The 23,963-nt window shown below is 41.2% G+C and overlaps 2 protein-coding genes across 3 annotated transcripts in view; both read left to right on the top strand.

Annotated features, from left to right (window-relative positions):
- Nucleotides 1–86: 86 nt before the first annotated feature.
- On the top strand, nucleotides 87–5,114 carry as3mt (arsenite methyltransferase). Its single transcript, XM_051384355.1, has 11 exons — nucleotides 87–224; nucleotides 527–575; nucleotides 764–891; nucleotides 978–1,128; nucleotides 1,322–1,458; nucleotides 1,551–1,620; nucleotides 1,756–1,837; nucleotides 1,917–2,048; nucleotides 3,109–3,248; nucleotides 3,341–3,463; nucleotides 4,387–5,114. The coding sequence occupies exons 1-11, from the start codon at nucleotides 208–210 to the stop codon at nucleotides 4,492–4,494; spliced, it is 1,137 nt and encodes a 378-aa protein (XP_051240315.1). The 5' UTR covers nucleotides 87–207; the 3' UTR covers nucleotides 4,495–5,114.
- Nucleotides 5,115–5,435: 321 nt separating this feature from the next.
- cnnm2b (cyclin and CBS domain divalent metal cation transport mediator 2b) overlaps nucleotides 5,436–23,963 on the top strand; it is a 39,938-nt gene continuing 21,410 nt past the window's right edge. Inside the window, exons 1-2 of one of the 2 annotated variants that reach the window (XM_051384344.1) lie at nucleotides 5,437–6,936; nucleotides 7,114–7,525. In XM_051384344.1, coding sequence (XP_051240304.1) covers nucleotides 6,028–6,936; nucleotides 7,114–7,525 — 1,321 coding nt within the window. In that variant the 5' untranslated portion in view covers nucleotides 5,437–6,027. Of the gene's footprint in view, nucleotides 7,526–23,963 lie in introns of both variants that reach the window. The other variant, XM_051384343.1, reaches the window with a different exon arrangement.

Below are 23,963 nucleotides of genomic sequence, written 5' to 3'. Positions count from 1 at the left end.
ATTTTTTTATTGAGACATGTATATATAAGATATTGTTTGGATTTGATGGATTGTCAGGGTGGAGCTGTAGTTTCGGGCAGTGAGGGACAGGGTGCGCTGTTGAGGCGGAAGTTCAATGTACACCCTAATGTTCATTTTGGTCAAACCACTACTGACCGAAAACTTTCCTCGACGCATTGTGGACACTGTGGGCTAGAAGTCGGCACAATGGCTGAAGACAAGAGGTAAGAACAACCTAGAAACATGCCTCGTATCTCGTCTGTTTTTCATGTAACGTTAACATTATAAATGAAGTGAGTGGTGTCAGATTTGAACCTTCACACATACAGTGAGACGGTTTAACTTTACCTAACGTAGTAATACGCACTTTCGTAATATTACATAGTAATATGACCTAATACGTAATATTACGTACTAAATAACAATGTAAACTTGTGGAATATGAGTTTGTCTTTGCTGTAGTTAGCAGTTAGCTAACGCTAACATGTAAACTGAAGTTGACGTCTGAACTTATTTATTATTCAAGTGCGTCTGCAAAAGGCTTCGTTGATAGCGCCATTCACCTGGATGTAAAGGTAATATATGCATCACCAAGGTACTGTATATGTGAAAATGGTCGCTAGCCTAGCTCAATAGCGTTAATTAGCTAAATGTGCTCCACCGAACAAAGTCTTTATCGTATTAGTAGGTCGACAGTCACTGTTTACCTACCTGCTATCTGATAACAACCTGCTGTATGATAATGAACTATGTGCTCAAACAGGACTATTATGGCAAGGTGCTGAAGAACTCCTCAGACCTGAGGACCAACGCCTGTGTGGCTCCAAGACAGCCCATCCCTGCCTTCATCCGCCAGGCTCTGGAGAAAGTGCACCCTGAAGTCACCGACAGGTCACTAGGCTGTTGTTAGACTCTGTGTTGTTGCTCCAGATGTATTCACACTGATCCACTGATAGATGGGTGTCCTCCTCCCTCAGGTACTATGGCTGTGGTCTGGTGGTGCCAGAGTGCTTGGAAGGCTGCAGGATACTGGACTTGGGCAGTGGAAGTGGGAGAGACTGCTACATGCTGAGTCAGCTAGTGGGCGAGAAGGGCCATGTCACTGGCATTGATATGACTGAGGACCAGGTAGTGTACATCAGCATCATGTGTGGCTACAGTGCACAGTGAACTGTCAATGAACTATGCAGAAGAGTAAACATTTGTGAAGGCTGTCCCTGTGTTGTAAACAACAGCTTATGCATATTTATGTACTGCTTAAGACTCAAATGCAATGTGCACCCACTGGAGAGACTTCATACACGTCTGTGTTCTCTTCAAGCTTGAAGTGGCCAAGACATATGTGGACTATCACATGAAAGAGTTTGGCTACAAGAAGACCAATGTCAGTTTTGTCCAGGGCTACATTGAGGCCCTAACAGATGCGGGTTTGGAAAAGAACTCATTTGACATCATTATGTAAGAAGCCTTCCTTGTCTATCTTTCTCTCTCTCTTTGAATGCTGTGTAATTCTATAACAATTGTGTTGAAATGTTGATTTTCTGCCATAGTTCCAACTGTGTGGTAAATCTATCTCCAGACAAGAAGCGAGTACTGGCCGAAGCTTACAGTGTCCTCAAGGTAAACTACTTTTAACTTGAGCTTTTGGCTCCCCTTCTAATTAAATCTCACAAAACATGACAAGAATGGTTGGACAAAAGGAAAAAACATTATTAGTCTCAGTAGTTTTCATTGATATTCACTGTTGATCTTTAGGATGGTGGTGAACTGTACTTCAGTGATGTCTACAGCAGTGGAAGACTAACAGAGGAAATTAAAAATCACACAGTCCTGTGGGGTGCGTCAAACTCATATCCTACTGCCATAAAAGCTCTCAGACACGTGGCAGAATATGATAATGTAGTTTATCTTGGCAGGTGAGTGTCTTGGTGGAGCGCTCTGGTGGAAGGATCTGTTGCAATTGGCTGAAGAAGTGGGCTTCAGCCCACCACGGCTAGTTACAGCCAGTGTCATCACTGTCAACAACAAAGAACTGCAGGATGTTCTGGGTTTGATACCATTTTTGTTACTAATTTATTTTTTATTTTTTATTGTGCATTGCCTTGTTGGCTTGCTTCTAAACCATAATTCAGGGTGGGTTGTAGTAATGAGCATTCATTTTAAACCAAAGAGAATGATTGTTGTACTTTCCTGACGGGTGCAGTAAAGCTAACAGGAAAGTCAGTCAAGCACAGTTCACACACACACACACACACACACACACACACACACACACACACACACACACAGAGGTCTCATTAATAAGTGAAAACACCTGTGTGGATGGACCATGGTTGTGTAGGGCCTTTAAGGTTTGTACAGGTGACAGTACTGCACTGCTCTTTACTTTGGTCCTATAGAACCATTAATATTAAAATTAATATTCATGACAATGTTGTCTGGTCACCAAAGGCCCACAGGTTTTCTCAAGAGTTTTTATGCTCACGGTATAAAAGATCCATTATGTAGTAATAAAGACAGGGGACAACTCTGGCAGTTAATATCCAAAAGCAAACTGTTTTGTATTTAACTTGAAATTACTAAATATGTGTCAATGAATAGTCAAACTGAGTTTATTATTCATTTGGTTTACCTGAAGCCCACGTTTTTAAAAATCACATAAGCTGTGACCAACCTTTCCATTGTTACCTGCATTCTGGGATAGCTTTGTACGTCAGCACCAGATGCAAAATTCATGCCATTTTAATATTAATTATTTTAAAATGAACCTCCAATTGAGATTCTCTCAGTGTGAGAGATGTAAATAATAAGACTGTGTTAGTCTTTTGGTATTTTCTATCTTGGTTTAGATGGACAGATTTAGGTTTTCATAATTTAGATGCATACAAAGCTAGGATTGGATTTAATTTCTGTTGAACAGGTTTATTTAATGTTTAACATACATTAAACTGGGTTCTACTAAACTGTTATCATTAATGGCTAATTGTATTGGTGCAACTTCAGGGTCAATGTTAAATGAATACATCACACAAGACATTATGGATTATTGTATTTCAGGTTGACTCTGATGCACTTATTGATTCTGTCATACCTGGTCTGGCACTACAGGTGACTTCAAGTTTGTCTCTGCCACATACCGCCTCTTCAAGGTCCCTAAAGGCAACACCAAGGCCTGTCAGGTCATATATAATGGGGACATTACAGGAGCGGAGGACAGCTTCCAGTTTGATTGTCAGTACTCGTTCAAGGTCTGTAGAGCCCGCAGTACAAGAACAAGCTTGTTGTCCCCTTCTCATGCACTGTGTATGCAAATGATGTCAAATGTGGGTGTATTTCACAGGCCGGTGAAGTGGTGGAAGTTGATGGGGAGGTGGCCACCGTCCTGACCCATTCCAGATTTACGGAGGACTTCACTTTCCAGCCACCGGGAGCCCCCTGTGAGCCCTGTGGAGTCAAACCTAAGGTCAGTGTCAACTAAATTCCTGGATGTGTCAATGTCTTTGTCTGATTTGTCGTTGAGCACAAGAGGTTAGTATGTATGCGGTATCAGTTTCAAACGTGTGACACACCCAGAGAGCCCCGCTGTCTAACTGTGCGCACAGTCGCACATGCATGTGTGCACCAGGACGCATGCTGCAAGTTCTTACACACACACTTGCATACCCACTCAAACATACATACGCACACATCCACACGCACAAGGTCAAGCAGCTGTCTTGGAGTCATAACCAGACTGTGGAGTCATGCTGGGGAACCTTGAACAGGAAGGAATGTTCTCTTCTCAGCTAATGGAATACCATCTTATCAGCTCTCATGGTCATTCTGTGTTCATACACACATATCTACAAACACCACTATTTTTCAATAACTACCCTAATCCTTTCATCGCTCATTTTACACAGTGTATTCTGTTATTGAGGGATTTCCATTCTGTTTTTGAGCAGCAAAGAAGTAAATTTAAAATCTCAGTGATTTTTCAAAATGTGTCCCTTGGTTTAACCTTCGGACTGCTCCTCTGAAGTGAAATCAGGTTCCAGATACTCTACTCTAATCAACACTGCTAGCTGGTGATAATAGTAATAAAAAGCCTTTGGTGTTGTTCTTGATAGCACAGCTACTGTGAAATGCTGATTTAATGAACAACTAGTGTCTGGTAAAAGAGACACTGAGCCATACACCAGGGGTGAACATGCATTTCAAAGCTCAGCGTACAACAGCTTTTTGTTATTAGTGTTTACTGCTAGAAAATGAGAGAAAGTGAGAATTCACCTTTCAGACTTTGCTACATTCCTTACAGTTTTGTTTGTTGAAAAAACATTATTATGTAATACCAGAAGTAGGTTGTAAACTCCTAATGCTTTCTACCATGTTGAACTGTTGATACAGACAGGTGTTGTGGATCCTTTCGAGCTGGTGGCTCAGCTGGAGAAACAAAGTCCAGGTTCAGCCACAGGGGGATGCTGCAGCACACAGTCTGCTGCCTGCTGCAAATGATGGTGGGAAGAGCATTGAGAAAAACAAGCCCAGCATCATACTGTGTATGCCTAATAATAACAGTAGTTCAAATGTACTGACTTAATCATGCTTAATGCAATGTCATTATTTGTGTCTTATTGACATTTCAAATGAGATTTCAGCAACTGAAATGAATCCTACTTACTTACACATGAAAATGTGTCTTACTGATGTTCTGTGCACATTTATTTCAGTCAATCTCCTCCACTGGAAAAACAGAAAAGACTGAATTTAATTTGTTTAAATAATAATTTTGCATAAATAATTTTACTTTGGCTTTGTATCAAAGCAAAATCCAAATAAATAAATAAATACTTCTCATTAAATTCATGTTTTCCCATTTGTCTACAGTCTTAGACATCTGAATTTCATTTCCATGCCAGTCACATCTTAATTAAGACTTTTCCCACCTTTGCCTTAACAAATGACAGTCAGTCATCAGTTGTAATACCTCTAATTGTATTGATTTGTATACATTGTATGCAGCATAGTACCAGGTTAAGCATTATTTTAAGCTTTGCAACAGTATTTTAATTAATATAAGCAGTATTATGTTAATGTGTGTATTTCTGTTATAAGACAATAAATATTGCCAATCATTTGAATGTCCTATTTTCGTTTTTGCACATATCATATTTTGGATTATTTACACCCAGTGGTGCCCCCTGAGCTTTTTCACAAGGGGGTTGAAAATCTTGGGGTATGTTTAAAAAAAAAAAGGCATTGGGGTCTCGGAGTGTAACTCAGTGATGGATGGTCAGCAGCAGCTTGCTCGCAATGCATCTGTTATTTTCTTTCACATTAACTATTACGAAAAATATATCTTATTGATTTAAATACATTGTAGCTAATATACAATATCATATAGATACAATTATTCTTTGCTTGGACTTAACTCACTTCCACATTAAGGCCCTAGCCTGCAAGTCACAGCTAGTGCTTCATTTGAAGGGATCAAAAAGTTGAAGAAAACACTACAGTTGTGGATCACTGGGGGGGTTCAGTGCATCAACAAGCGCCCTTATATAAACAATGTAATGCATTGCAATACAAATAAATGAACCAACACCTCTGCCAGTCTCACTATAAATTTAACAAGATTTATGATATGATGATGTGTCTTTCTTTTTTTAAACAAATACATTTTAACCGTGTACATCTTGTCTCCTGTGGTAGGATATATGTTAAAAAAAAGTCACGAGTAGAGTCCTGTCTGTCTCTTAACATGAGGTGCACTTGTTTTGGAATTTGATTCGCCAAGGAAGCTGCGGAGGCCCCGCCCGCCGCTCAGCGCCGCCTCCTGATTGGTCGCCGCCGTCGCCTGTCTCGGGGACATCAGGGGAGGCACGAGTTGGCCCATAAGCCTGCGCTCGCGAGTCATCAGTGTCGGACACGTAGTGGGAACGAGCAGGTCCCGATGCACAAGTCACGGCAACCCTCGGTGGAGATGAAGGCGGACTCCGACTGGCTCTGATTTTTAAAAGCCCTTTTCATTCAGGAGGTTGGTTGCCAATGGTTATCAATATGGCAGAGCCGTTATCCCAAGCACCCACCGCTGCAAAAATGGCGTCACTTAACCGGGTCCGAGCTTTGGCGATGATTTTCTTAACTGTCACTGGCTGTTGTGTCACCCCGACAAGTGGCAAGGAAGGGTCCGAGGAGACCGTCATCATAGGGCTCCGACTGGAGGACACGGACGACATTTCCTTCATGGATAAGGGCTACCTGCGGGTGAGTGAGCGGTCTCGGGTGAAATTAAGGGTGTACGGGCAGAACATCAACAACGAGACCTGGTCCAAAATTGCTTTCACGGAACATGAGCGGAGCCGGACGGTAGGGAGCCTTGACAGCTCCTCGGGGGATAACCAGAGCCAGGAGGACTCGTCCGGCTTGCATCCCTGCGGTATTAGGACTTCGGATATAATTATATTGCCCAACATCATCCTGAATCGAAAGACGTCCGGAATAGTTGAAATCGAGGTCAAACCTCTGCGAAAGACGGAGAGGAGTAAATCGTATTACCTTTGCATCGCCACCACGACGCCGGCCGTGCCCGGGATGCACGACCCGTGGACGGAGAACACCTGGATCTACCACGATGGGGATGACACCAAAGTGATAGTGGTGGAGGAGAAAAAGTTTCTGCTGCCTTTCTGGCTCCAGGTCATCTTCATCTCCATGTTGCTCTGCCTGTCGGGCATGTTCAGCGGCTTGAACCTGGGGCTCATGGCTCTGGACCCCATGGAGCTCCAGATAGTCCAGAACTGCGGCACGGAGAAGGAAAAGAATTATGCCAAAAAAATAGAGCCGGTCAGGAGCCAAGGGAATTACTTGCTTTGCTCGCTTCTGCTCGGGAACGTGTTGGTGAACACCACGCTGACCATCCTGCTGGATGATATCGCCGGCTCGGGGTTGATCGCGGTGGTCATGTCCACCATTGGAATAGTCATTTTTGGAGAAATCGTGCCCCAAGCCATCTGCTCCAGACACGGCCTCGCTGTGGGCGCCAACACCATATTCCTCACCAAGTTCTTCATGCTGCTCACCTTCCCCGCTTCCTACCCGGTGAGCAAGCTGCTGGACTACCTTCTGGGCCAGGAGATCGGAACCGTGTACAACCGGGAGAAGCTTCTGGAGATGCTGCGCGTCACGGACCCCTACAACGACCTGGTGAAGGAGGAGCTGAACATCATCCAGGGCGCGCTGGAGCTCAGGACTAAGACCGTGGAGGACGTGATGACCCCCCTGAGAGATTGCTTCATGATCCCCGGGGATGCCACCCTCGACTTTAACACCATGTCCGAGATCATGAAGAGCGGCTACACGCGCATCCCGGTCTACGAGGGCGAGAGGTCCAACATAGTGGATCTGCTCTTTGTCAAGGACCTGGCGTTCGTGGACCCGGATGATTGCACACCGCTCAAAACCATCACAAAGTTTTACAGCCACCCGTTACATTTTGTGTTCAATGACACCAAGCTGGACGCAATGCTGGAGGAGTTTAAAAAAGGTGAGACAGCTAGATAACGTCCCCATATTTACTTATATTACCAGTGTTTTATTCCATAAAGAGCACTGCCACAGAGCGCCTTCATTTCCAGTTTCATCTCTCTCCACCCCCAGCTGAGAAAAGGTCACTGCACAAGCAGGTTGGCCTTTCACCTGCCCACCCTCCCCCCCTTGGGAGCGAAGGTGGGCAGGTGAGTTATGTGATAGTTTTCAGGTATCATGGGCTGCTGTGTGAGTGAATCCTCAATGTTTGGAACCTGATTTTCAGGAATAAAAGTGGTCTAGGAGAATTCTCGTCCCCCTTCAAGGTTTCCCAATAATGCTCCCAGATAGTTGAGGGGAAAGTAAAGGAAGAGGTGGTTGTGGTTGCTCTGGCGTTTCTTATCTTGCCTGCATCACAAAGCACTGAAGCAGCCACATCAGTAGTGAGGTGCACTTGCCACAGCCTCACTGGTCACTTCCTGCAACGAGGAGGAGGAGGAGGTGTCCTTATCTGTCTCCATCGCTTCCATTCACTGTTAATGTTCACACGGTTTCTCTCTCTCTCTCTCTCTCTCTCTCTCTCTCTCTCTCTCTCTCCCTCCCTCTTGCTTTCCTCCTCTTACCTTGCCCTCTCATTCAATCTGTCTCACTCTTTCCCCTCCCTCTCTCCCTCTCTCTCTGATTTCTGAATGCATTAGGACATGTGGGAATGGTGCAACGGCAGTGCTAAGGTTATCAGGTGGGGGCATCTTGTTTGAGAACCTGCTTAAATCCCTCTCTACCTCTCTTGTGCTTGCCTCTGAATGATGGTGGCGATAACTCCTTTTGTCCAGCCCTGGAATGCAGTCGTGTGGATAATGAATAACAGCTAACACCCTCGAGCCCCCCATGTGTTGTGTGTGTGTGTGTGTGTGTGTGTGTGTGTGTGTGTGTGTGTGTGTGTATGCGCATGGCGTTTGAGAAAGATGTTTACCTCACCCACGGTTTACCTGATGTTTTGCATAGCCCCCCCCCTTGTTGCCTCTGACTAAGTTATTCCTGGCACTGTTTGTAGATTTGGTACTAGTTCTTTAGGCCCAAATCCGCAGCAATAGGAGTGACCCAGTGGTACATGGGCACACCTGTCCAGCAGCTGATGTATCAATACTTCAACAAAAAAGGGTGATTAATGCATTGCGTGCTCATTAGAGTATTCACTTCCCTTTAAGAGGATTAATTGGTAGGAAACACAGAACAAATCATTGAGCTCCATTACCAGAAATTAGGTGTAGCTCTCCATGCCAAATTAGCATTACATAATATACTAGTTGGGGGCGGTTTGTTTGTTTTCATCCCAGTTGACTATTTACAGCCATGCACTAGCGGCAAAAAACATCAATTCCCCTGACCCGGTTGATCATTTTTCAGAGTTCCACAGTATATGAGCGTTACAGTACACCACTGTGCCATGCTCTGCCACATTATTAAATTAACATTGCTACTGAATATGACCCTCACAGTATCTCTCATCTCACTTATTACACCAGTCAGAGTGGACTGTGTACACCTGATAGCTTAGATGTTCTTTTCTTGACCTGTGAGTCTGTGCCTAAGTACTAAATATGAAAATAAAAAAAGATGAGAATGGATTTCAAGACCTCCAGCAACGAAAGTCAAAAGTCCCAGAATACAATATTCATATTGACTTCATTGGCACATCCACTGCAGTTTTAGCTCTCACACAGACTTTCAATAAGCTGATTCAGTGTCTGTCATTTGTTTTGACCAGAGAACACCTATTCTGACTCTAGTTTCATTTTTGAAAAAAAGTAATACTGCATTAAAATATCAGTATTGAAGTTTAACTTTATTATCCTTGAAGGAGCTGCCATGATGCATAGTTCGGTTGTCTAAATGAATAATGCTTATCTTACACTAAATCAATTATTAAACAGAGTGAAGCCAGCAGTGCAGTATGGAATGATATTTGAAAATAGCCTTACAGACTCTGTGGTAAAACATACATGAATACCACACAGCGATGTGATGAAGTTCATTCACAATATCAGTATTCTTTAGGGACACTCCTCAGTTTGCCTACAGGTTGTTGTTTTGGTTTGGTGTGCTCCTACTGCCCCGAGCCCCTCACCCCGAGCCCTAGTGCATCAGGTCCCATCACCTCTTGCTAGCTCTGTACCTGACATTGATATTTGTTTCAGTTGGCACAGGATGAAGTGAACTGTAATTTAGACACGTGTTACATGTCTAAACTAGAGTTAATGTTGTCATTCATCCACTTTAAATGTGGGGTGTGTCATGCAATCAAAGGGTTTAACTGTAGCATTCATTTCTACATGTTAGCAGTATACAGTATATTAATATCAAATATTTACTTCCGGTTGTCATCATATCAGTTTTATCCAAATCATTTAGCTCTAATAGTATTCTGACACTTGTTGAATAATAGCCTGAGTTATAAACCTGCATACAGTTCATATAAAACCTATACAGCAACACCGCTAACTATTTAAAATCAACAGCTTCTGTTGTTGTCTCAGGTGTGTCTGTTTACTCAAGTTAGTGGTATTTTGTGAATTCTATCACATTATGTCGCCAACATATCTCATCATATAGGTCCAGTTGTGGCAGTCGGCAGTTTGTGTGGCTGGCTGTGCGCCAGAGGGGATTCGCCTTTAGCCTCTCATGGAAGTCATAAGCAACTGTTGTAGGGAGGGCTGCGGGGTCACAGTTTCCCGTCAATCTGGCTCTGTTCGCAGCGCACACTCAGTTCAAAGTGCTTTGTATTGTAAGTCATTGTTAATTAATTTGATGCCGCTTGCGGAGCTGCATAGTCGTCTGAGGCCTGTTACTAAAACGAAAAATCCCACAACGCGCTCATATTACAGATTGTGTTGGAGCATTGAATATAAACTTTCTGGAAGGGTGGTTTCTCTCAGCAGTTGTGGATTTGAAGCCGATGCACACATAACGCACAAATTGTCACTGTAATGCTAATTTTTCTTACAATCTACTTAGAAATGACACAATTAATGCTCTGACAGAAACCTGCTGAAGAGTAGGAATGGAATAGGTAGTGCTTTAAAGGCTGAAATTGCTCAACATTTTCTTGCTAGTGGAAATAAAGTCCTCATCCCAACTGTGTGCACATGCTCATGTTTTACCCTCCTCGACCCAGGCTCCCTAGGTTAGGGGTTACAGTCAGATCCATGCGGGAGCTTTTTGATTCAGGCAGACACCCCTCTGGAAACTTCTGACCCCTTCATTAATTGCTCTCCGTCTGCGATTGCAACAATTACTGTCATCCAGGGGCTGCTTGTCAAGCTGCAGGTTTACCGGTTAATGAGTGTGCCATTTGGGAGCAAACCAAGTGGTTGAGTCAGAAACAGGAATTTAGCTGCCCTTCTGATTTTGAGTTATGTGTGATATTCCTGAAAATGAAAGTTATTCACTCACTCACTCACATGCAGTGTAACCAGCCTTGTAAGAGGAGGAAGGGATCTATTGTATGGATGTTTTGGAGAGCTCATTTCAGGTTATGCACATATATTCTTCTCCACCACACTGTGCTGCTTTTTGCCCCTGGGGAAGGCAGGCCACTTGCCTAACTTGAATATGGGTGTCCAGAGGGGGAACTGGGACTTGACCCAAGAGAGGCAAGGAAAACTTAATGTCTCCCTGTCTTGCTAATAATAGACACTCACTCTCACTTATGTGTGACGTAAAAAGACTTTCATATGTATACTTTTATGACAGGTGTATGAGACCCTGGTCACATTATTTCCCATAACATTCATTTTAAAGCTGCAGATTTTACTGCATCTTCCTTCCTCATCTGAAAGCCAATGTTATAATGGTAAATGGCTGCACACTGCCAGTTTTGTAATCTCATGTTCAGCCAGCGTTTCATAGCTCAGGGTATATGTGCTTCACAGTTTGAGAGTAAGGTCCCCAGTGTGACAGAGCCTACATGAGGCCTGGCACGTCTTGAACTAGTTCCCGATTGCTGCAATATAGGCCAATCTATGCTTAATTCAGATTCAACAGCCTTCACGGTCTCTTTGCTCAGTACTTTGTCTTAAAGTAAAACTCTTTTTTCTCCCACTCTGTCGGTCTTATTGAAATACTGACAGGAGTATTGTGGTTTGCTTCGAATGCTTTTATTGTTTCTGGGTGTTTGTGTGGAGCGTATCATAGCAGATGTCTAGAAAAAGTTTGTGTTTGCCTCGTAACCCTTGGTGTTAATGCTGCAACAAGTGTTGGGATTAAATGGCATCATGTTGGTAAGAACACTTAATGTTTCCTGATGAGGGACACCCCTTTGAACACAGTAAGACTTCTCCTGCCCGCCGCTCACTTCATCAGAACTAATTACCTCGAATCAAAAGTTGTCTGCATTGCACTATACGTGGTTGGGATATTTTCTTGTATGGAATGTGATTTTGATACAAAACTGTACTTTTTTAAAATCACATCAATTGTGTTTCATGCTCATTTTTTAAGTCACCTGTGCGGCCTTTTTGGACGTAAGCCTCGCTACATACACTAGTTAGTTTATGAAAAGTTTCGGTGATCATTTATTTCTCTATGATGAGCTCCTGTAGTGTTTTCATTTATGCACTAATGGGACACCTTTGGCAGCACTTTCAGAGAGAAGGCAAATGCTGCTGTTGTAGAAACCTGTTTAATGGTAACTTTCCCTCTATTGTACTCTTGACTCTCAATTTAAGGGTCCACAAGCTGTTTTGCATGTTTTAGCCCATTATTCTACAAATCTTTAATACTTCACTGCCAACAGTCTTTCAAAGCAGAGTTTTGCAGAGACTTGTAGGTGATCTATCACAGTTAAGAGTTCATTGTCTTGTCTACTTTTTGTCACAGTCATATGGCAATGTATTTTGCCCCTTGGCAGCAGTGGAACCAGCTGAAAACAACATGGGCATATTATCATCTTATAAGGCTGTTGTGGCAAACAATTTCTTCTTTACGCGTTCAGCGACATGGAGCAACATTAGAATTCATTTGGAGTCATTTTCTTCTAGCCACCTGGCAAATGTAAGTCAATATTCAATCTCCTTTCCAAACTCTTTTGTCTACTCCAATATCTATCTCTTTAGCTTCTAAATGCTCCACTGTGTTCACCGGCTAGTCGCCAACTCTCTCTGTCTGTTGTTTGGTGCTTAGTGTACGGTGGGTTATCTGAGCTTTTTCACTGAGAACAGTCATCTGCTGCTGCTGGAAATCTCTGATTGTCTCAGTAGGTTTATGACTGCAAGCGACTCCTCCACATTACACATATTGTTTATACAATTATATTGATAAATGCAGCTCTTAAGGATGTTCTGGGGTTTCCAGGATTTCAGACATAACTTCATTTGATAAACAACCAACCAAATGGACATTATCTGTTCACTACACGTTTGTCTATTGTTTGTCTTCTGGATTTGATTTTCACCAAAACATAGCTGGGGATGTCAGAGAGTCCTTGAGTGCACAATCAAGGAGAGTTTTCAGAATGATCCCTTCTGCTTCCCACAATAACAAAAGTTTGTAATAATAACGTGATGAAATGTTTACTGTGATGGATTTTGTCTCTACAAGTGAATGGGTGGATTTGCAGAATCTAAAACGTTGTTTGATATGCTTTAGGAAATCCTCAGCATTACTGTGAAGTATATGTTATTATTAGTTAATCCATTAATATTGTAGGAATATAGGATGTGTTGAACATTGACAACATTGTAGAAATTCCCCATGTGATGTAATAATTATTCAAAAATGAAATCTAAATGAATGAACACCTGATTGACTTTTGGTGATTTAGATATGGTCTGGATTGAACTGTTGCGTTTGTTGTGTTAAAAGACTGGCTTTTGAATTGGCCTACATTCTTCAGATTCTGGTACAACATGGAGTGTAGGCTTTTAAGACCCGATTAGTACAACAAGTGTTGAATCTAGGTGCAGTGCATTCCCAAAGCCTGTCTGATCTGGCATTATGACTTTTACTTTAAATGTATTTGCTACTGGGCACCCCGTAGTACATGTTTAACACCAGTGCAGTCTATGTGCAGCGGTTTGGATTTGTTGTTCAGCCAGGGTGAGAAGGTAACGTGTTTGCTTTGTGTGTCGTTTTCAGGTAGGCTGTGTCATAATGTCATACTTCCCTCCAACTCCTGCTGTTTTCCACTGTACAAACACCAATGTCAGTGTCAGATTGCAACTGGGCCTATTTTCATTATCGATTCATTTGCTGATCATTTTCTCAATTAAGCGATGTGTTTGGTAGCTGTTTGGGCCATAAAATGTCAGACAAGGGTGAAAAGTGTTGATTACACAAAGTCCAAGTTGATGTCCTCAAATGTCTTGTTCAGTTTACTGTCATAGGAGACTAAAGAAACCAGAAAATATTCCCATTTCAGAAGCTGAAATCAGATCATTTGGACATTTTTTCTTTAAAGATGACTCAAAGCAATTTATCAATTATCAGAATAGTTGGAAATTAATTTAATAGTTGATAACAAATCGATTGATTGACTAATCAATGCAGCTCTATTGGCATTAGTTGGATGATGTTTTAGCCTCCAAATTCGCCCCACTTCACCAACCTGCGTGCAACCGACAAACGGTACAATACAAAATAGAAGGTGCTACTGTCTAAAAAAAAAAACCACAACAAGCTCCCTGTTGCCTTGAAGATTGCACGTTACAAAACCTCACTTTGAAGAGCAAATTGTGTGAATTTCTTTAATGGAAGACTTTTGATCTAAACCTCTGTGATCTGGCCTCCTCGCCTTTGTATGGCAGATTTATGTGATGTATCAAAAGACTGCCTATAGCAGAGGGACAATGCGCTGTTATTAATGTCTACTAAGACAGAGTCAGTTAAGAATAAGTCCCATATTGTACCAAGGATGTGAGTAGGATACATCTGAGGCACTTTTTGTGGCAGGTATAGTGGTCTTTCTGTATTACTAAGGTCTGTTTTGGTCAGAATTTCATCCATGGAAATCATAACAGTGTAATGCATTGTCTCAAGTGATCAAAATATCTATGTAGCACAAATTTCAAAGGCTACAGTTTCTTTTCTTTTTTTCTGCACAGTTGTACATGTCAGCTCAGATCTTTTCCTCTTAATAACTTGACCGCAGACTCATTAGTGACTTCTAGCTTCTGATGATGGCTATTTTCTGAAGAAAAGCTTTGGTAGTTTTGTGTTGTGGATGTAGTTAAGGAGCTGAGTCTGCTTCCAGCACATGTTGCCAAGGATCTGTAGCCATGCACTACTGAGGAAAATCTGTTATTACGCAATCCAGAATGCAACCACCCCCACGTTCCTTTTAATAAGCTGTTTCCCAAAACAGAGACCTGTACGTTTTTTCCTTTTTGAAGGGCCAAGGTGTTAACAGATTATTTAGACTTTATAACTGACATGATAGCAGCGCTTTTACTACAACAGCAGACTGAGACTGAGAAACACTGCATATGCTTGTAATGGAGCAGGTTAGTGCTTCATTTGTAACAACTAACTGCATTTTTTTTTTTTTTTACCACAAGCTGTTTTGTATGTTTTTTCCCATTATTCTACAAATCATGAATACCGTCGCATTACAGATTCAATTCTCAGCTTTGTGGTTGATCGACAATATTGCTGATGTCCAAAGTGTTGATTGAATGGTCCAAGGCAATTACTCTAAAGGAAAATGCAATTTAGAATGCAATGAAAGTTAATTAAATACCACATCAAAGAATCACCCATAGCTAAAAAACACAAAACCATCAATGTAATCTGTAATGAGACAGATAACAGGACAACTCGGAGGTCCTAATTTTGGATTCAGTGGCGGATCTTGTCTCACTAAAGGAAAAATACTGTTTTGTCCTAGAAAGCCATGTTGTTTTTGACTCTGGTGAGAAGAAAATGTCATAGACATCTTTTTTTTGACTGCAGTTATGTCTTTAAGATATTCTCATGGTAATTTGGGTGTTGTGCGTTATGTCATTCTTATAAAATTAAGGGAAATTGCTGCTATCAGTGTTTCTGTGTGATGATTTGGAGGAGGAGCAGAATCTTGATGATCACTGTGCTGCAGTGATCATCGTGTCTTATTAGCACAGGCTGAAATGTGCAAATCTGTAAAGCTCCCTCTAAATATGCTGTGAAAATCAAGCCCATTTTCCTCACAGTAACAGTCTGTCATGTTGGCTAAGTTATTGAGCTCCAGTGGTACAGTGCTGTAATGAAACAAGGAGGTAGTGATACTTTACGTTATGAAAGTCATTCATTTTAATTTACTGGCCTCTGTTTGACATCTTCTGAGGCTCTGATGTACACTAAAGCTGCTGCTAACTGCAGTCAAACACATTGTGTCTCACACAGTGTAGGTATGTCGATATTTCCTTTCTTTTTTTAAGCCAAACACTCCTTTCCTCCCACAGTTAATTTTCTTTCTTATATGTATGTATGCACAACTATATCTTGTTATCGTTTCTGTCTAACTCTGACTTGAGCAAAATGAAAAATAAGGCCCATTCAGGCTGTGCCTCAGAGAGGGACAGAAAGCCCTCCAGCTTGGTCAGCCTGGTAACCAGGCTCTGTGCAGCACACTCAGGGAAGCAGAGCCACTTGCTTGTGCAGCAAGTCCCATCCCCCTCCTCCCACATTCCCTCTCTCCCTCTTCTCTCCATATTGTCCTCTTGCCCATTTCCCTCAGTGTTATAAATTACAAACGACACAAACCTCCAGGCCTAATGCCCTGCCATGGACTCCTTCCAAGCTGCACTTTTTGGAGAGCCAAGAGGCTGGCTTCATTGATAACACCGGGCACACTGTCCGTCTCTCCATTTACTGGCAGGAGGAAAAGCCCAAGACGGGCCCTTCACAGGCCCGAAGGACACCAGCGCTTTTTACAATCAGCTGATGGAGCCTACTTTTCTGAGACTTCAGCAGTGGTAGTGTTTCGTTTCAGCTGTTCATGTAAAACACACCAATAATGAATAAAACAACAAAAAGGATTGAGCATCCGGACTTTCCTCTTACATGTTCCTTATGATTTAATCATTGATGAAAGCTTACAGATTTTAGATGTCTGTGGGAAACTAATTGTCATTTTGGGGCGCATTTGGAAAATTCTCACACCACTGTTTTGGTTTCTGAGAAATTGGCACCAGCCAACCCTGAGCATTTATTAGCAAAAGCCAATGGGCAATGAAGTGTGATTCTTAAAAGTGCACATGACCATTTCATGCCCTCACACTGCAGTTGGAAAACAGTGTTTTCAGATCATTTTTGCGCAACATCTGTAAGCAGAAATAAACCAGATATCTGCTTTGTTGTAAATGCTTAGAGGCATTTTTGGGTCATTCAGTTCTCTTAGTATGCCTGCACGTTTTCTCTCTCTGGTGTCTCCCAACTAACAGCAAGGGGGAAAACTGCTAGTAGAGCCCCACTATGGTCTGCGGGCCCCTGCCACTGCTTCAGCTGACCCCCCAGATCCAGGCTTGAAGCCTCAACCCCACCCACAGCTGACCCTCCAGCTTGAATTATTATTCCTGTCCTGTTTGCCTCCATTAGAGATGGTGCTCATATAGTATTGTAATGAGTTTCAAGTCTTGATGTCCTGATTTCTTGCTTCAGGAGACAGCTGTCAGTATTGGTAGATATACACTGTTCAACATAGAACAGTAATTCTATTTTAAGGTGGATTTATCCTTTGGGGATAAGAATTGTCACACATTTGAAGCAAGGTGTTATTTTTATGAGTCATGGTTAATTAGTAATCAGTAGGGGCTTAATGTTGAGAGAAACCAGGTTTATGGCTGTTTGAGAGTTAAGAGTTTAATTGTTTGTGTAGAGTTATTTCAGACCATTCCTAGGAAATGCATTCAGAGCATGTAGTGTTGACTGACACTCAGTAACTCAGCAGTATTTTAATTAATACAAACTTAAGCCAGTAGAAATGATGAACAAATGGATGGACTTTTATAATGATGATCACTGCTCCATTAAAATTTTATTATATTACTACTGGCTTTAAGCTGCAGTTATTAAAGGTGAAAACTAAAATAAGTTTCACATCAGTAAGTCTACAGCCAGCCATACACAACAAATTGCCATTACTAAGTCATCATGTATGAGATTTAACCAGGATACTGTCACCTAAAGTGATATCAAGTGTTAAAAACTTTCCACTGGAGTGCCTATTTATATAAAGACATGATCATATGTTTGTAGCCAAGTTTGAGAATAAATGAATAAGCAGTCAATAATCACTATTGGCAGCAGATTGATGTTTCCGTGTGGATGAGTAACGTAATGAAAGCCACACAGGATGCAGGGCGTTCTTGCCGGTTTCATGTTTTCCTTAACAACCCACATTCTCAAAGCCTATTGCTCAAAGCACGGGAGCTTTTTTATTGAGTACTTAGCTCATTCTAGCTTTAAGGATTTCGCCCCAGCTAATTGTTTTTATTGAGGTATTAATTATGAGTTTTAAAGCTCCAAGTACTCTGTGCCAAAAATGCGTGTTTTCAGGTGTTTAATTAGCTTGCTCTTTCTGTGTCACAAGTGAAGAGTGCGTCAAGTGATTCAGCTGCAGTGATGATGCTATGTGACATATTATTGCTGCTGATTTGGTTGATATTCACCCCTAAAGTTTATTGTTACATTTTTATTTATTTATTTTAAACATAATGATCTTAAACATTTTAAACCTGTCAGTGTTTTATGCCACCCTTGTTTTAATGTCGTATCAAGCTGAACTTTATGGTAAAGAAGTGACATAACTAGTTATACAGTAAATGGCTGCATTTGTATAGCACTGTTATCCAAAGCACTTTACAATTTGCCTCTCATTCATCCATTCACACACACACCAATGGCAGCAAGGCACTGGCTTAACGATCAAGTTTGAACCATTAAAACCAAAACAGCAGATGGAGTGTGTTTAGCTAACATAGCGTGAAGTATTTCCAAGTGAAACAGAATAATGGGTACAGTATAACTATGAGAGGGTGTAGGATCAAATCCCTGAAATTTGATTGGACTGCTCAAAGACAGAAGTGGTTGAGCAAATATGTCCCGATACGGAGGTGTGTAGATATACAGAGCTATGGAGGGCTGTATGCCTCCACCCACACCTCAGGAGGTGGAGGATGACGGAGAAATTAAAAATGTAGACCTCAGTCATGCTCTTTGATAAGTGAGCTTAGCTAGTCACCCAGATATGCATGAACGTATTGAATCAATGTATGTATATAAAACTTTTATCAGTAACATTAGCCCAGGTAGAAAAGAGTCATGAAGTCAGCCAACTGACACAAAAATATCTAAATACCATACCAGACCAAGTAAGGCTGTAGCAGTAAGATTTATTGCTCATGAATGCAGCTTTTAAGAGGAGGATTGTGTTATTTCTTTCAAACGTTAGTAGTAGGGGTGTAAGAAAGTATGGCTACATTTTAGTATGGTGATATTTTGTTTTGTGATATAGTATTGATTCTCAAAAACATTGTATGGATTATTGTGTTTAAATCAGATTTAAACCCCAAAACCCTAGATATAGCAGTGTTGTAAATATAAACTGAGGGCTAAGATGTGGGATGTTTCAGGGACAGAGATAAATACAAATGCAGATCCCAATGTGCTGGTTGCAGAAAAAAAATTCTTTCTCTTTTTCTTTTCTTCTTAAACTAAGATTTTATGCATATGGTTGTGTGAACTGTCACAGTCCTGTACTTTAAAAAAAAAATTGCAATATATCGCTTTGTATCGTGATATGTATCATATTGCCAGATTCTTGCCAGTACACAGCCCTAGTGTGAAGATGTGTTTAGCCTAGCTTTGCATAAAGACTAGAAACAGAGGGAAAAAGCTAGTCTGGTTCTGTTCAAAGTAAAAGAGAAACACCTATCAACATGTTTTTAGGCTCACATATTGTATTTATAAATCTTTAAAATTGCATGAACATTTTTTAAATTTTTAGATTTTAGTTGGATTTACCTGCCATAATTATTTCTTCACAAACAACCATCTGCCAAGTAATTCCGTGCAGTTTCTACAAATACCTATTGGTTGCCAGATAAGGTCAGTTGGCTCAGGTTTTGTTTTAGGTCTCTTTACAGGCACAGTGGTACCAAACCTGTCAACCTCAGTGTGATGACAATACTTTGGGATGTTGTTGTTGGTCAAGACAGAGAGTTCAAATTGAACAAATGGGATACAATACATTACAAGTTACAAGATACTGAGCTTGTGAGCTGTAGAGGTTTTGGTGGGTTTTTTTTGGACTTTGCACCAAGACGGGCTAAATGTTTCCCCCTTCTTCAAGTCTTTATGCTAAACACCTCTCGATTCCATCTCTGTACTTTAATGCACCGATAAGAGATTAATATTGATCATCTCTTCCCTGGTTACGAAACTACACAGGAGTCACACAGGAAGTGTGTTTTTTATGTAATGAATATAAATGATAATGTAAAAGCAATGTCATTACCTAGCACTAGATACTGTAGCTTTATTCGAAGTGCAATCGACTGCAGTTACACATTCTGACCTTCTGTCCAGGGTGTCGCTGTTGCAAGTTAGAGCATAGAGCTTTAAAGGTCCAGTGTGTAACAATGGATCTATTGGCAGAAATATAATATGATATGCATAACGGTGTTTTCATTAGTGTATAATCACCAGAAAATAAAAATTGTTATGTTATGTGTCGCCTTCCACGCAATCCGCCCTGTTGAACCGCCATGTTTCTACAGTAGCCCAGAAGGGACAACCCGAACACTGGCTGTAGATTGGGCGTTGACGTTTTCTCACGCCCTTCGTGGCCACTGTAGTTTCTCCTTTGCACTTGAAAGGGGAGGGGGAAGAGAGGGAGTTGCGATCTGCAACTATCCCGCTAGATGCCTTTAAATCCTACACACTGGACCTTTATATGTCAATGTCAAAGAAAGTCTGCTAACATCTGCAGTGTAGATAGATCCAATGTAACATGTGAGCAGCCAAACTTGTTTTCCTAATCTGGACCAAATGAAAGAATTAGAAATTGCAATGAAACTTGTGATGAAACATAATTATTTAAACACTTTGATTTAAGCTCTGGCAAATTAGTCTAGTTTGCTTTTTTCAAAAAAATTAAAGTTAAAAACTCTAATGGTCACAGTACTACTTTCATGTATTTTGCTACTTTAAAACACCCCCAGTTCTTGTCATCTTTGTGTGATGTGCTCACCATTCAGCAGTTGCAACACTCACATAACAGAGCAGCACCTGACCACAGGCCCATTCATTTATCCCCACTGGTTTCCCATTGATGCCTCTCCTTATGACTGAGGCCCAAAGGAATCTCCACCCAGGGGACCTTTCAACAACAAACGCAGCCAGCTACGACAGCAAGCTGCTTCTCTGAATGAACAACAATGTCATTCCAGCAGTGTGTGTGTGGCTGTACTGTATGTGTGTATGCGTGTGTGTAGTGAAACACCACTGGCTAGTAGCAGCAGAGTGATCTTGTGACCAAAGCCCCTTAATGATGGTTAGGAGCTGTGAACAGACCTAACTTCTCTGCATTACCCTGATTAGTCCATATCATGCTAACTGTATTGTTTGACCCAAAGGCCAAACTGAAGCTGAATTACAGTACGTGAATTCAAAGAGAGCGTCTGTCTTTTGGAGATTTTGCAAATGGATCTTAAAACTTGAAGTCCATCAGTCGTGTTTCTACATACACAAAAACAAAAAGACTTGTATTGATCAGTGTTCTCAGCCAAAAGTGTTACATGAGAGAGTGCACATAATCATTTATAACAAGAGTATACATTTCTATTACACCCTTGTTCCAACCAACCATCAGAATAGACTATTCTGTAGTGTACACTTAAGATTACCGTGCATTGCAACAAATAGCCAAGTAACCTATGACAGCATATTTGGTCATTTTTTTCTACATTTTACTCATTGCACTTCCTGTTTAACTCACATCTAAGCCAAGGTGCTTGGCTTAGATGTGAGTTACGGGGAAGCATTTCAAGTGCCCTGATTTCTCTTAGTTTGGTTAGGTTTCAGGAAACAATGTGGTTTGGGTTAAAATTACTTTCTTGTTAGGGGACCTTTGTCATCATGGTCATTACTATCCACTTTGTTAAGGTAAGCGAAGAAACTAGACGAGACAAGAACATCGGCTCCCAGTATATCTGCCTGCAGAGCACTAACAGTGCTGAATAAAGAGCGCATGTGCGAGAGTTTCGCAAATCTGATGTTACCATCTAGACTCGACCCTCGTCAAGGACTGTTTAGCTCGGTTAATCTTTTTTGTCTTTGCCTGAACTATGCGAGTGTGCAAGAGCGTGTGAATGAATGTCTGTCCCAGCTCTGTAGCTGGAGGACCAGTGAATTATAGACCATACATTAATTACATCAGTATATCAACAATAATAAGGTATCAGCTCTAGAGCAATTTGTGAGAATGTTGTGTGGGCGAAGGGAAAACAAATGTTAGCATGCCAGCATTTTTATGTTGAGGAACATTATGGGTATCATTAGAAAACAAACTAAATTCCAATGCAAAGTTGCGGAAACAGGAAAAATATTTGTGGAACACGCTGCCTATTTTGTTACTTTATTACTTATTTTACTGCTTGTTTTGTTGACTTTAAATACACTGATAACTTGGAGACATGTTGTTCCACAAGGTTTGTATTTTTTCTACGGCAGCTAGAGAGACTAGAGTTTCTGGTGCTGTCAGAATAATAAAGTCTGTTGCTGATAATAAGCTCCTGTTAATGCACACCATGTTGTTGTCGTCTAGTCGTCTTGTCCTGAGGGATACCCACCAACCACTAAGACAGGAATTAGTAGATGTGCTTGTTTAACATCTTTCTAGTCTTCTGACCGCTCAAGCGGCTTTACATTACATGCCACATTCACCCATTCACACACTCATCACACTTCATACGCCGATGAAACAGCATCGGGTGCAATTTGGGGTTCAGTATCTTGCCCAAGTAGGAGCTGGGGATCAAACCGCCAAACCGCCAACCTTCTGATTAGTGGACGACCCGCTCTACCTCCTGAGCTATTAGACCACGGTTCCCCATTTTTTTTATTCTTAGGTTTAAAGATTATAAAGTCTTCACAGTCATTCACTGATTGATTACTATCAATAAAAACAGTCTCTGTACTTCTTCCCTTGTTGGTCCAACTTCCAAAAAATTTGATAACGGTTGAAAAATATTCTATTCTTCCTTTTGCTGGGGACCCCCTACAACCCACTCAAGGACCCCTTTTGTTTCCCAGATCCCAGTTTGAAACTCACTTTTCTAATGGGTTTGAAAAATACTTTGTACGATTTCCAAATCGTAGGGGTGGAACGGTTCTCAAAATTCACAGTTTGGTTCATATCACAGTTTTGGTTCAATGCGTTTTTGGTACAGGAAGGAGGGGGGCCATGCCAGTTTCAACATGCTTTTCATTTATTTGGCAAAAAAAGTTTCCAACTGAAACAATTCTGGTTAATAACATAAGGCACAATAACACTTCACTCACACTTCATTGTCAAATCTTAACTAGATTAGATTTTTCCGACCAATAGCCTCATTTGAAGTTTTCTCTGTGCATGCCTTTTTGACCTAGTAGACTATTTCAAATGAAACGAACATTACACAAACACCCTGACCTGTGACTAATGAACTGAGAGGTTCAGATTTTTTACTTGACATGTTTTGGCATGTTCAAATATAAGCTACCTTTGTCTTAATGAGTACTCGCAGTTGGCCAGATAAACACCACCTTCTTCTAACCTCTGTACTCCAGGGGTATTCTTTTCAAATTTCTAGTCTATACAGGTAACAACTTTAACACACTTCTCGCACACCATAAAGTCTTACCGGCAGGTACGAAAGATCAACTAATTGTGACTAAAAATATCCCTTAAATCCCTCACATTCTTCAAGTGATGTCACTCGCAGGATTTCCTACAGATTGGAAAAAAACCTCTGGAGAGCAGCGGCTGAACTTCCCCTTTAAGTGCCTGATTAAGATTAATTTGTTCCCTTATTTATATTAGGCATTTCATTTATCTGTTTTATCTATAATACTTGTGGAGGAAATACAGACACTTAAACACACAAACATACAGACAGACACATTCCAGTTATGTCTCCAGATAATACAGACCAAGACACAGAATTTTGTTATTTTATTGAATGTGTATTCAGACTAAATGTTTGCTTGTAAATGAAGCTTTAAATAGTCGATGTGATACCAGCATCTGGGTAAAGTTTTTGTCCATGTCAATGGAAAAATGGGTCAGAATGCCTGGAAACTTTCAGTGGAGGTAGATTTAGAAGAAAGGCTGTCCAATGGGTTCCCATCACCCTAACATTGCACTATATTTGTCAGGGCTCAAATATTTGGAAAAATAGGGGGAGAGCAAGACAGGGAGGGGGGCAATGATGAGTGTCCAC

This window comes from Dicentrarchus labrax, unplaced genomic scaffold, assembly GCF_905237075.1.
Source record: "Dicentrarchus labrax unplaced genomic scaffold, dlabrax2021, whole genome shotgun sequence".
NCBI classification, from domain to species: Eukaryota; Metazoa; Chordata; class Actinopteri; family Moronidae; genus Dicentrarchus; species Dicentrarchus labrax.
This window is presented reverse-complemented; position numbering and strand designations above follow the sequence as displayed.